This window comes from Equus asinus, chromosome 2, assembly GCF_041296235.1.
Source record: "Equus asinus isolate D_3611 breed Donkey chromosome 2, EquAss-T2T_v2, whole genome shotgun sequence".
NCBI classification, from domain to species: Eukaryota; Metazoa; Chordata; class Mammalia; order Perissodactyla; family Equidae; genus Equus; species Equus asinus.
In genome coordinates, this window is record NC_091791.1 from 24,052,549 (window position 1) to 24,067,182 (window position 14,634).

At 40.4% G+C, this 14,634-nt stretch overlaps 1 protein-coding gene across 7 annotated transcripts in view; it reads left to right on the forward strand.

Moving 5' to 3' along the window:
- SORCS1 (sortilin related VPS10 domain containing receptor 1) overlaps positions 1-14,634 on the forward strand; it is a 475,161-nt gene that overhangs the window by 369,692 nt on the left and 90,835 nt on the right. For all 7 annotated transcript variants that reach the window (XM_014844792.3, XM_044751163.2, XM_044751161.2 and 4 more), the window contains exons 10-12: positions 6,141-6,287; positions 14,038-14,140; positions 14,403-14,479. In XM_014844792.3, coding sequence (XP_014700278.3) covers positions 6,141-6,287; positions 14,038-14,140; positions 14,403-14,479 — 327 coding nt within the window. The remainder of the gene's footprint in view (positions 1-6,140; positions 6,288-14,037; positions 14,141-14,402; positions 14,480-14,634) is intronic.

A 14,634-nucleotide genomic window follows, 5' to 3' on the forward strand; every position in this document is an offset into this window, starting at 1 on the left:
CTCTAGAACCGCATGTGTGTATGTAACAAGATAGGGAAATATTGGGGACATAGTCTTGGGGAAACATGTTACATGATTTAGTTATTGAAATACCAGAATTTTCTCAGTATGAATTGCTCATTGAACATGGGTCCCATTCAAAAGAGTCGAGAAATGTGAACCTGGAAAGTTGGCTGCAAAGCATAAATGCTAGAAACTGATTTTTCTTGATGAAAGATCATAATAACAATAGCTAATGTTTGGGGTGCCATCATGTGCCAGGTACTGTGTAAAGAACCTTCCATAATTATCTCATTCAATCCTTATATTAACTTTTTGACGTAGGGACTATAATCACTCCCCTTTCAAACGTAAGTGGTGGCAGAGAGAGTACAATCATTTTTGCAAGATCGCAAAGCTTGTAAGTGGCAGAATTAGGATCTGAATGTAGAGTGCAGAAACTCTTAACTACAAACCATTTTGTGTCTCCAGAAAGATCAGTATTTGCACTGTATTTGACTGTGGCCAAGTAATATCCCTAAGATAGAGATAGAAGGACATTGAAGAGCAGGATGAGTAATACTAGACTTTACCTAGCAGAAGAAATCTGACGGGAAGAAGAAAAGGGTCTGAGGAAAAGCCAACATGAACAGAATCAGCAGATGACTGCTCTGGAACCATTCACCACCCTCTGAACCAAGTCCTGAGCCCACAGTGGGAGCTAAATTCAGACAGTGTTATCATGTGCCTCTCAATTTTGTGTGGCGGATGGGTTTGTGTAAGAGAATCTTAGAAACTAGTGTCCTATAATTCTGTTCTTCCTGAATAGCACAAATGTCCCAGTGGCATCATGTGGGATGGGTGACAGAATACAGCATGCCTGATGGTGGCCAGAGCAAAAGAGATGTGACGAGTGTGTCCAAGACGTGTGATTCCTAGTGTATTCATCTGGTATAGATGATGAGAGGGGGTCTGACAGATCTGGACAATATCCTCCCTCCTCTGGGAAGGGAATATTAATTAATGATGATGAAGAGCACTTTGGTTTAATGGACAATGACAGTTCACCCCAGCCAAGTGGAAAGAGTTGTATTGGGAGTGAAGCAACCTGGCTGACAAATTCAGAATGCACAGAACGTGTGCATACGTGAATGAGCCACAGTGGGCATCATGAAAGATATAACCAATGACCAGTGCATGTCCTGCTACACACATAGTGTCTTCTGCCTATTATAAGTACCCTCTCTTTAAGAGAAAAAGCTCAACAGTTGTGATAATGTAGCTTACAGCTTGATTTCTTGGGGAAAGACTGCCTTTTACAATCCAGCATAGGAGATAGGGAAGAAAAATGCTCTCCCATCCAGGAGATATTTATTACAGGACATAGAATATATTGTAGAATTATTTAAGGCTACTCTCTCCCTGCGAAGAGAGTGCTGACTGATCAAGGCACCAGGGAAGGAAGGAACACTTAGAGGTTTTTTTTGGCAATAGGTTCCCTGATTACAAGGGCACTCTTGGCCCTGCTGTGTATGCATCTCTCCTGGCTGGGGCCCTCTCCTTTGGACAGAAAAATTTCCTATCCCCAAAGCCCAAAGAAGTCATGACTGTGTTCTCTTTCTTGCTACAGTTGTTGACTGATTTTTTCATTCTCTCCAAATTTTGGCACTTTGGATTTGCAATTAAAGTCTGAGGCAGAGAGGGTGGGAGGAATCATCTCCCAATCAGCATCAGAGACAGAAATAAGCAGAAACTCCTGTGCCAGGGTCTTCCCAACTTAGCCTCCACATGGAATACATGAGAGATTGGGACAGGTGAGGAACCCCTAGAGGTAAATATCAAAAAACAAAGGAGATATCTGGAGTTCTTCCTTTAAATCACCAAAGAAATCTAAGTCCCAGCACTTAGCACATTCTAACTTTCAAAAACCAAAATCAGTTAAATCAATGTATAGTTGCCTGGACATTCTAGGTGCCGCATCCCCAAAGCTTAGAAGAATGCATGGTAAATAATAGATGCTCAAAAAATGTTTATTGAACAACTATTGAGTAAATGTCCTGAAGAATGAATAAGAGGCAGCTTCCTGCAAGTATGATATCCATTTATATTTCTCTCAGTATACTCTAGGATGAAGGAGAAGTTTGAAGAAATAGTACAACCAAATGGTTAAGTGTGTGGGCTCTAGAGTGTGGACTCTACAGACTGATTTGGAGTCCAGCTCTGAGCTTCTCCAGGAACTGACCTTAGGCAAGTGGTTGGCCACATCCAAACTTTGGTTTTCACATCTGTAAAATGAGGATACCATTGACTCCACCACTTAGCATGCATGGAGAGATTCATGTGCTCATGCTTGCAAAGCCCTTTATTTAGTGCCTGACACTTCATAAGTACTCAAAAAATTTGGGGTACTGTTATTGTTGTTATATCTTCTAATGCAGGATTCTTACTATTTTATTAAAAACAGAAATAGGACTTCTTGTACAAAGTGACTTTTCTATTATTCATTTTAATGAAGAAATATGGTGGATTGAATGATAATCCAAAAGGTGTATTAGTGTGAATGGCCATAGGGTGAGAGATGGCAGGAGAAGCTGTGGTGAATTAACTGGTGGTAAGGGAAGTGTAAGGTGTACTAGAGAAGTTTTCAAGAAGACATGCCCGTAGGAAGCTTACACAGTTGTTGAGAGCCAAGATGTAGGTCCTGTCTACATGAGAGACAAATTGGAAGACCAAGAAAAAGAGTTGGGGACAGTTCAGGATAAAAAAGAGATGCTGGTTTCTGGAAAAAGGCTGATTGAGCTGGGCCTTGAGGGATGGATAGGTAGAGACATGTCAGGATGTTATCCAAAGGTGTTGGGAGTAGTCTGTGTGATCAAGGAGAGTAAGTATGAGAAGGGAAGTTAGTGCTTTGGGGCTGTCATTCTGGGGCACAGTAAACGTGCTGATAGGCTTTGTGTTGGCTGGAGGTTTGAGCTATAACATGTCGTATTTAAAGTCTAATCAAAGTGATATTTTGGCTTACATGATAGTAGGGAATAAGAAATAATTATAAATTACCTTTGAGACTTCCGGTATCAAATTCTCCCATATGAAAGGCAAAGAAAGAAAAGTAGCTTCTCAACACATTCCGCATTCTCAGAGATCTTTGTGCAGAATTCAGAAAGGCAGAAAAAGTAAGAGGTCTTTCCCTGAAGGAAGACAAACTTCCAGCAGTGGGACGTATCATTCCCATAGGAAGATCTTCCTTGGAAACTCTGTGTCTATGCGAAGGCATGTCTTCATTGGGAATATTGCTTTTCCCTACCCTATCCCATCCCACAGCCCCACCCCATTCCAGAAATATGCACATACTGTGGATATAGAGGGAGGTTGTCTGGGAACAAAAACATGTCCACTCATCCTCATCGGAACCCCAGACCTTACACACACGCATAAACACACATTCACATACATACACACACGTGTGCACCCATACAAATTCCACATTTGGGACACCAGTGCTGCTTCTTTGATACCCAAAGTCCTACAGTGAGAGACTAGAGGTTCCAAGAAATATCTGATGAGGCCTCATGAGAGAGCCCTTGTGGAAAGTTCCCCAGGCATAGGGTTGCACTGAGTCACACAGAAAGATGGACTTCTCAGGCTGAGAGTGACAGGAACAGTGAATGGCAAAAACCTGACAGCAGGGGTGACTATCTTTACAGACCAGGCCAAAGAAACAAAAAAATAAAATGACACCTCAAATGGGATTTTCACGGACAGGGTACCTTGGCCGCCAGAGGAAATAAGCAGACCCTCTCTAGCTCTATCCCCTGTTGTCACACATTCCCTCTGCTTTGCCAAGTTTTTATTCTTCAAGATAAACCTGAAGGCCAAGCTGCCAGAGATGAATTACAAAGTGCAGCTCTCCGCTCAAGTGGCATTTAATAATGCCAAGCAGTCGGGGGCCAATAAAGTCACCACTTCTGCAAATCAAATGAACCAGCTCCTAAACACACATAACCCTGCTCTGACACACTTGCCAAAAGTGGGAGAGGGCAGGAAGGAAAATGGGCAATGAAACTACCCGAATAGGTAATATTTTTATTCCTTCTGTATTTATTGTAACCTCCTAGAGTGTTGAATGGTTAAGACAGTGTTGTTTCTCACATATGGGTACGCCGTGGAGGGAAGGCAAGTATGACTTTGTGAAAATTCTGACTTATGAAATTTAATTTTTAAAGAACTGGCAGCTTAGTCTTATTTAAATATGTAACAGCCTCTTGAACATATGCAAAACCAATATGGAATTCCCTGGTGAGTAGTCCTTATGGAGCTGGTATAGTGAATAACTAAATATTATTTGTAATTAACATACCATCATTGGGAGGTAGTGTGCTCCTGGAATTGATGTCTTCCTCATTTGTTGAGGGTCAACAATGCATAACAAACTGTTCTGGCTGCTCTTGATTGCCCCAAATGAGGCTTGTTTTCCTAAGTAGTTCAAAGTATTCCTCCTAGCAACTCGTTTATACCATTTATTTGCTTAACAAACTTGCCATTCCAGAAGAGTATGAAGTTGGCCCAACTCTAAATTATCCCAGATGCCAGATCAGCAGGTACAAACTAATGAGGTTGGATTGTGTCAAAAGCAAAGGCAAAACGTGTGTATTCTGTTGGTTGAAACCCAACCTTTTTGAACTGAGAAGTTCACAGCTGTATTTGTTGAAAGAACATTGGAAGTCAGACAGATTTGAGTGTGGACCCCAACTCTCTGTTATCTTAAGCAATTAAATTTGTTTACACCTCAGTTTCCTCATCCATAGAATTGAAATGATTGCTGTTAAGCAGGTTTGTAGTGAATATTGAGGTTTTGTATCTAAACTACTGGACACAGGGCTTGGTACTTGGCAAAGACTGATGTTTCACTCTTGTGCTTAAAAATTTTTATATTATAATATAAAGGGCCTGAGTTCAATTAAATGGGTTCAAATATGCTTGCTAACTTATTCACTTACTCCCTATCTGTGCTCCAGAGAGCCACTTAATCTGTTTCTGTTTCCTCATCCTCAAAATGTGGCTAATGAGAACTATCTCATGGTTATTGTGAGCATTAAATGAGATACCTATGCATAGTGTTAGAATGCACCATTCAACACATTGCAGACCCTTTTCTCACTGCCTTCTAGTTTTCTTGCATTGTCATAATTTCAAGCAGAGTAAAATATGTAGGAATGTGTTTAGTAATCTCTTAAACACATGAAAAATATAATGCACAATTAATGACTTGTTAGTGCACAGCTTGGGAAATTTATGAATTGTTACCTCTTTCCTAACGTATAGAAGAGAAAAAGAAGTCATATTTTCACAGCCAAATAATTAATAAGGACTGTTTATAGTGGGAACAAAGGTATTATAGGAATGATGGAGGGATTATTTGACATTTTAGGGAAACCACTCTTCTTTAAGTTTAAAAGCTGTTCTCTTTTGTTCAATGTATTTTGGTGGTGCAACAGAGCAATCTTTTACAGAGAAAAAAAGCACTAGTAATTGGATCCTGAGCTTTAACTGACCTCTTTCAATTGCACAAGGCTGTAGAAAGCTCAATGATTTAGATAGTCTTTAAAAGAATGGGCTGTGAAGCCAGAGAGTTCTGTGTTAAAATCCCAGGTCACCACTTATTATCTGTGTGACCTTAGGCAAGTCACTTTACTGAATGAGCCTCAGTTTTCCCATCTATAAAAAAGAATAAATGATACTTACCCAAGAGGACTGTTACAGGATTAAATGAGATATTTAAGATTGTGGGTGCCATGCCTAACATGTAATAAAAGTATCTCCTATTTATTTATCAATTACCAAGAAGCAGAACTGAAAGCACCAGAGTTTATCTCTAGGCAACTGCAAGCTCCTACCAACCTACCTTAGGGAAATAAGAAGCCTCTATCAAACTTACATTACGGCCCCCATGCCCTAAGGGGCACTAGTCTATTGCTTTCTGTCCCACAGCCCAGGAAGTCATCATCCTTAAGCATCACCCCCTCTTCCTCCATCCTTACCTTCTCCTTCCTCCAAGAGAATTGCTCACAGCTGAATTTGACAGTCTGCTTTCTTTTTTTTAAGTAAACAAATATATCCATTCTCAAATTGATGTATTTTTCAGCCATGTCAATTTTTCCCAGGTAGCAGGGATAAAGGGAATGTTCTTGGCTAACAAGAAGATTGACAACCAAGTGAAGACTTTCATCACGTATAACAAAGGCAGAGACTGGCGTTTGCTGCAGGCGCCAGACACGGATCTAAGGGGAGACCCAGTTCAGTGCTTACTGGTGAGTCTTCATATTGGGGCAGAATGTCCCACCCGGTGAGGGCTGGAAATGGATGTTAAACAAGCAGATGAAAATGGTTTCAGGGCTTCTTGCTCAACAGTTGAACCAAAGGAGACAGGGAAGGTTGTGAAGCCTGAATGTGTATAAGAGTCACAGCGCTGCCTTTTGTGATGGACCAAAGAGGTAAGAGAACATGAGAAAGTTTCTTACTCACTTAGAAGGTTCTTCAGCTGCGGCCCAAGTTCTGATGAGGACCTCAAATTGTAGTTTAAAGGAAGACATGATAATTTCCATCTATGATGGGGATATACACTCTTATTTTCCCATGAATAACCTGTTACAGGTCTAATGGTACATAAATTCAGCTGTAGAATTGATGAACTGAATGCAGAATTGTGTAGGTGTATTTTCCAGCATAGATATTTAATCATATTTTGAAAGGAGTTTATGCCTCAAAAAGGGTAAGAACCAGTCATTTAGACCCTTATTGGTAATCTTTGTATGTTCCATTCATTTATGTCTCATTCTATAAAGCTGGGATTGGTGAGTGGGGTGAATATAGCCCACCACTTGTTTTTGTAAATAAAGTTTAATTAGAAAACAATCATGCTTATTCATTTATATATTGTCTATGGCTGCTTTTGCTCCACAATGGCAGAACTGAGTAGTTATGACAGTGACTGTGTGGTCCACAAAGTCTGGGATATTTATTATCTGGCCCTATAAAAAAAAGTTTGCTGATGCCTGCTTTGAAGTATGGCTTTCTTTTAATGTCTAACATTTGGGTAATAAATAGATCAGCCTGAAGTTATTTATATGTTTGATTATATGATGGCATCCGAGAGAGGGATCAAAGATGAGTCGTGCCTTCAAGGAGTTTGCAGTCTACTTGAGAAAGACTAGATTAATAAATGAAAGATTATAGGGTCACGTCTCACTCCTCTTAGTAGTTCTAGTGCCTGCCTTGTACTTGACACATGGATAGATACTGAGTGAATGCAGGAGGGTGGGAAGAGATTAATTACAAAAGAAAGTATAGTTAAGTGCTAATTTCTGTAAAACAATTCAGAAGTTGTATTTAAATTCATAAAAGGGAGAGAGCAGTATATAAATCTAGAGGGGAGACCTATTCTTATTTTAGTAAGAAGGGCTTGGGATATATACATATATATATAAATACATACATCAGTGTTCACGCTCTTCATACAGTTCTGACTTTGATGTTATCCACGTTCAGCTTGCATCCTTCTGTCCCATGAAGTCTGAACAGTCACTGTGCAGGTTCATCTCATACAGCTATAGGTGGGTCACCCTCCTACTCGAGAAGATGCCAGCAGCCAAAGCTTGACCTTATTAGTGCAGAGGATATCACAGTTGTCACTGTGCATCAGGGAAGCAGTCTGAAATTCAGCCTCCCACTCAGCTTCTATCATTATTACTGGCAACTTACAGAGGGAAAAAAAAGCCAGTTGTTATAGTAAGTGCACAAAGCCGGTGGGTGACGGAGTAAGTAAATGTAACAGTTATTTATTGAATACCCACTCTATGCAAGGCATAGTTCAGTAGCATTTTAAAAAACAAGGCCACCTTCCTAGTTTAGCTATTTCAAGTTGGAGCATCATGATATTTAGCCAAAGATGCATGAGATGCACCAGTGCCTTAATGTGGTCCTCTGTCCCACCGTGCACTTTGGAGATTAAATGGTCATGAGAGAGAATTAACCATATCACCTCTAGAAGCTTGCCTGGATGCTCTGGCATCATAAATGGACCATTAGAAATGCCTCTTACACAAAGTAGTTAGTGAGGTGTTCCCTGTTCCAGCCCTTGCTCAGTGTTAGGAGGTCTTATTGCTGTGCCTCCAATATTGATATACACTGTCAGTTTACTTCTCATCTCCGCTGGGACCATGCTAATCCAAGCCACCATCATTTCCCACTTCCCCTACAGTGACAGGCTCCTAGCTGCTCCTCCAATGTCTCCCAGGCGATCTCTTCTCCACACAACAACCAATTTGAACTTTGGTTTTTTTAAATCCAATTTGATTTGGGTAAGACATATTTATGTAAAAAGCACCTGTTTTATAAGTATAATTTGATGAATAGTGACAAATGTATATACCCATGTAACCACCACCACAGTCAAGATGGGACATTTTCATCACCCTAACAAGTTGCTTTGTGCACCTTCGCAGTCAGTGTTCCTAGTCTTGGCCCTAGACAACCACTAATTGCTTTCCTTTACTGTAGATTAGATTTCTCTTTTCTAAAATTTTGTGGAAATAGGATCAACTTGAGCTTTAAAAATTCAGATCATTACTCTCCTTTACTTAAACCTTCTAATGACTTTCTGATTCAGGTAGAATAAAATGCAAACACCTAAGCATTGCCTTCAAGGTCCCATATGGTCTGGCACCTGTCTGTTTCTCCTGCCTGTTCTTCAGCCTCTCTCTTTCTTCCTTCCTTACACACAGGCCGCGCTGGGGAAGGATGGTGCTTCTTTCCATACCACTAACTCACTGTGCTCATCCTTGTCTTAGACTCTGCACTTGCCATTATTGCTCTTAAAATGCCATTCTACTCTGGCTTTTTCTTGATGTTCACATCCTTGCTTGTTTGCTTTAGTCTCAGAGAGCTTTCCTGAGCATTCTCTAAAGTTGTACTTGTTCCAACCTTTGTTATTCATGACCGCTCTCATTATCTGAAATCAGCACGTGCATTTGTTGACTTTCTTGTCCATCTTCCCTTGCTAAAGTGGAGCTCCATGAGCATAGAGACTGTGGCTCTTTTTCAGCCACTCCAAAGAACCAGCTCAAGAATCCTACCCGCCACATGGTAGCTTCTCAACACACGTGTTGTTGTTGTGGGTATTGTGTCTGTTTGAAGTGGATGCCCCATTGATGGGTTTTGTTTGTGTTACACATTTGGACTTCTGTGAAAGCCTTTATTTGCCACTGATAGCCACACTGAAGGATTTGCCGTAATATCCATCTCTGAAGCTCACGGGCTCAAGTTGACCCAAAAGTTGACAAAATCAGTAGGCTCCTTAAGGTTGAGGAAAGATGAATTAATGAGCCCTAGATGTATAGTACCCAGGAGTCTTTTGGCCTTCCTCCATCATTAACCGTATTGTATAATGTACAGTCATACATCACTTAACAACAGGGTTATGTTCCTATAAATGTGTCATTAGGTGATTTTTGTCATTGTTCAAACATCATAGAGTGCCCTTACAGAAACATAGATAGTACAACCTACAATACACCTAGGCTATATGGTACTAATCTTATGGGACTACCATCCTATATGCAGTCCGACGATGATCTAAACATCGTTATGTGGCACATGACTGTAATTTCAATGTGAGCTTTAGAAAACAGACAGCAGGGTGAGGAGGGGAAATGACAAAGGGAGTGGGGAGGAGAAACTAAAATCATTTTATAAAAATCTGCCAAAGGCACAAAACAGGAAAGAACATCTTTGAGCTACAGGAGACCCTGACTGTTAAAAACCTTCTTTAGACTGGGGAGCTGGTGGGAGAGAGGAGATAAAAAGTGATTTTAGATTGTGAGTACGTGGAAAGTGACAGTGTCACCAAAAGCACAGCTTAGTGATTAGAAAAGAGATTTTCCAGCAGGGCTGCTACAAATGTGGAACAAGTTCAGAATTACAGCCCCAAATGGAATGTTCCTGGTTAAATGTGTTCTATAGAAATAAGACATTCAGGGTAATTTGGGGCTGTATTTTTAGGGCTTTTATATTGATTGCCTGGAGGGCTCAGCTGGGATGTCTTTCCTCTGAAGACTGCATTGTACAATTAGATGGGGTATTACAGGTCATGGTCCACCTGCCTCCAAAGCCTCAGGATTGGGCTCCCAAGAGGCAAGATCTGTGAGCTGAGTCTGTGACAAATCATCGGGCCCCTAGGGAAAGCAAAGTGTTTCATGGAGAGAGGTTGTGACTTCTTTGTGGATGCAGTTGGCAGTTTTCTACTAGAGCTAAGCAGCCAGCTACCCAAGTTGCTTCTTGACTCTGCTTTCCACTTCCTTTGCACTGTCTGTGAATCTATACATTGTACTAGATTGGAGCCGAGCTAGATGCCCCATACCCAAGCAAATGGCCCAGGGGTCTCCCTCTTCTTTCATATTGACTCCTTACTGAAGATCTAATGGATTCCTAGCTCCAAGCGAGGCCAAACAGCGCAGAAACAGCACAAGTGTATATGTGTGGGGGTGGATTTGGGGGACATTGTTTGGGAATTTACCTGCTGCCTTATTGTTTATGAATGTTCTGATCTGGCTTTTCAGCAAAATACTGAGATTAGGAGCCATAGGGATAAAGGTAACATGAAGATGAGATCTAAAGGCTATTAATACAGAGAGCGGGGAGGGGTGAGAGGAAGTAAAATGAGTAGCTGATTGACCTTCAAGTAATCTAATAGTTGTTTAAGTTGATTTATATTGTGGTGGAGGAATGTTCTGTCATTTAGTAATTCTCTTTGGGCCATCCACACTGCTAAGAAGACAATAGCTATTTAATGGATCAATTAAATCCAACAGACATTTCTCAAACATTTGTGATGGCCAAAGGATTTTGTTGTTTGAAATAAAAAAAGAAAAGAATAAAGCAAAAGAAAAGTAATAGGGACCTAGAGGTCCACAATGGGCTTGAAGAGTTTGTGACCTCCCTGAAATTGAATACAAAAGTGTGTTCACTTGCCTTTGTGCACTTTTTCTTGGGAAAGAGTCCTTAATTTGTCTCAGATTCTCAAACTCTGTACCTGACCCTGAGAAGATTAACGACTAAAGCTCTAGTTGCTCCTAAAATTGACCAGTTGATGACATTCCAAGCCCTGTGAGTAAGGGCACAAAGTGCAGCTTCTAAACATGCATGCTGGTCCCTCTACTCTGTGTAAGTCCACTCTTAGGTCACAGTGGTTTCAGGATGTAATTCTCTATTTTCTGAACGTGCAAAGGGGTAGAAAATAGAGGAATGCCTTTGGAACAAGCTGTGCTTTGATTGTACTGAGATGGAGATAACTCTGGAAAGATACTCAGGTACTCAGTACACGTTTGCTAACAGAAGGAAAGAAGGCAGGAAGGAAGAGAGGTAGACAGATGCCCACTGCTGGGGCAAAATGTTCCTAAAAATTAGAAAGCCTTGTCTTGTATCCTCCAGGAGTTTGCAGTGGCTAGATAACGATTATAATAAACCTCTCTATGAATTTTTGGTGACTTGACTTTCACAAATATCCAAAACAGGTCAGGTACAAAAGCTTCAGTTAAAAAGGTGAAGATGAATCGTGTAACATTGTTTTTCTTCAAACATTGATGTAGACTATATAACTTCCTTGAAAAAATGGAAGAAAAAATAGCCACAGAATATTCTCCTTGTACCAGCTGGGGGCAATCCAGTACTACAAATGTGAGAGTGGAAGAAAAAGTGCACCAAAAAGATCATTTCTAATGTTGCTGCTACTGCATGAGCTAGTGTCTTTTCTTCTCAGGTTAATTTATCTCAGGCCTCTGAAAACCATAGCAACAGAGCAGTGCTGAGATGGCCAATTGAAAATGCCCTCTTTCCTTTGTAGACAAGTGCCCTATATTACATAATGCCTGAATGGGGTGGCAATGAGCTTCACAGTCTTCCAGACCACTGAGTGATGACCGATGTGGCAGGTGGCTGGCTCAAGATTGCAAACTGGGTGCTCCCTTGGCCAGGGATGTCCTGCTCTATCGGGTGGTACAAAATGCCCTCCACTAAATCCATATGACTACACATAATCCCCAAGGAGTGAGGAACTTCTCGGAATGTCCTGGAGATACTCACATTACTCTGATAGTGTGGTTTATAAATAAACTCATGTACTTCTGCCATGGTTCTGAGTAAAATAGTAAAGTAGTGTCTTTCATGTCCTAACATAAAAGTATTGCTTGATATTTAAGGCATTATGGACTGTCTTTTAGATCCTTTGCTGGGTTCCACAGAAGACACAAAGTAGTAGTTGATGTTTTCTCTTTGTTTTTAGAGTATTCCTCTTAGGGAGATAAAACTGTACATTCCTCAAGTAGATAATATAGCATTTTGCATGGTTAATAAACTGTTGTAGATCAGAAAAGGGGAGATCCTGATAGACTGCAGCTCTCGGGAAAACTTTCATGAAAAATGGTTTGACACCTCTGGTGCGTCCCGTCTGAGTGTTGTGCAGTGCTGTCCTGGGACCCCTGAAACATACAGCAATACCTATTCTAGTCTTCCTCTTGGACAAAGGCAGCCAAGTGTTTGGGTCTGACTATTTCTTCCTTTAAGTTCTGTCTTCTTTATTCTTACGGAATCTTACAAAGTAAAAACGCCTTTTTTGAAAACTTTACATGAAATTTTCATACAAACCCATAATTTAGTTCTGTCATTATTCCTTGAGACTTTACTCAATGTGTTGGGAGTGAGGAAAAGACCCTATTGTGATCCACTGTTTTATTTTATCAGTATTTTGGCTGCTTTTATTCCTGATTTTCATTTTTATTTTGTCAGTTACTCCATCCCATATAAATTTAATCATTGTACCTCTGTAACTCTCTGAATATCTGCTGGCTGAGACTTACAAGGCAGAATAAAAGTAATATCAGAGATACATTGGTGATTTCAAAAACTCAAGTCGATAAGACTAGAAAATAATCTTCCTGAGAGATGAAAAGAAATGTGAGTCCAGACACAAACTTGTAGTTTTTGACAGCTCAGTACAAGAACTATTTTAAATGAAATTAATATAAGATGTACTATCCTGTTTCTGAAAACTGTTGATATCTTAATCAGAGAATTTGATCAAGATTTTTATGCACAGTAAACAAGTCCCTTAAATTTTCATTTAAATTATTACACATTTTGTGTACACTTTGTCTACACATATGACCTTTATATTGAATAATACTGAATCTGATAATACCCTGATAGAAACACTGTGTAAATTATCTAGTAGATGTTAGGACACGTCATACAACTTCTATCCAACTGAGACCAGGATCTCAAATGAAGAGTGGCTACGAGATGCTGCCTGACTTCTTCCAAGCCCTCCCAGCCTGACCAAACCTTCTTTCCTGGCTTCATATCCCACTTCTCCTCAGTCTTTCCTGACTACGTACTGTATTGCTCATACCTCGACTCTTCTGCTTCTTTTCTTTGTTATTAATATTACTCAGGCCTGAAATGTTCCTTATCCCTGTGAACGTCTCGTTGGCAGTTCATATCCTACCCATCTCTGCCTCAGGCATCATTTTCCCCTGGAAGTCTTCCCTGATCCAAAGTTGGCCGTAGTCCTGTCACCCTCTAGAATCTCATATTTTGTCTATATTGGTCTTATGGCTGTTAAAATATTCTCTCTTTATAGTAATCAATAGATTTTCAATTATACACTCTGTAATGGCAGAGACCAAATTTTGGTCAATTAACTCTTTCATAAACTACATCTAGGGTTTTACAGGTAAAATACTAAAATGTTTGTTGAATGACCAAATGGCAATTAAGGCAGTAGATCATACTTAAAATGAAGGTGCTCTCTCCATTACCAACTTGGCAGCTGTCTTATACTGAGTGGACACCAGGTATTTGTGGAATGAGAAGATAGGTGAATGGGTGGGCACATGGAGGGACGGATGGATGGGAGGGGTGGTTGTTTGGACAGATGCTCTGAAATCTTGGCTGTAAATGACCGTTTAGATTATGCACTTTTATAACACTCATCTCTCCTCTTCACAGCCCTATTGCTCACTGCACCTTCACCTTAAGGTCTCTGAGAATCCCTACACATCAGGGATCATTGCCAGCCGAGACACAGCTCCCAGCATCATAGTGGCTTCAGGTAAGAAGGTTTCCTGCTTTGCTTGCTGTTGTAAATTGTGTTTATTTTAAGGACCTAGCTATCTGTGCTTGGAACTTAATGGGCAAGCTAAAAATATTTTTGAAAGGCACCTAAACCATTGACCCTGAAGCAAGTATGCTGAAAAGCCCTGCTCAGAGCTGTTTACAGTCTAACTCCATCTCAGGCAATGCGGACACCAGCATAGCCCGTTGTTAGCTTTTGCAGAGAGTTCCCTTCGCTAATGGTGATGTGCTCTTTCTAGGTAACATCGGCTCTGAACTCTCAGATAGCGACATCAGCATGTTTGTCTCTTCCGATGCAGGGAACACCTGGAGGCAGGTAAGAAAGTATCCTGGGTCCCATTTCTGAAGTTTAAATGACAGAAAAATTGCCCAAATTTCAATTCTGGGACCTTATTTAGCTCCACATAAATCCTACAACCAGCCAATGTGGTTATTTTCCTTTTTGTTTTATGAAAGTCTTGAACAAGTCTT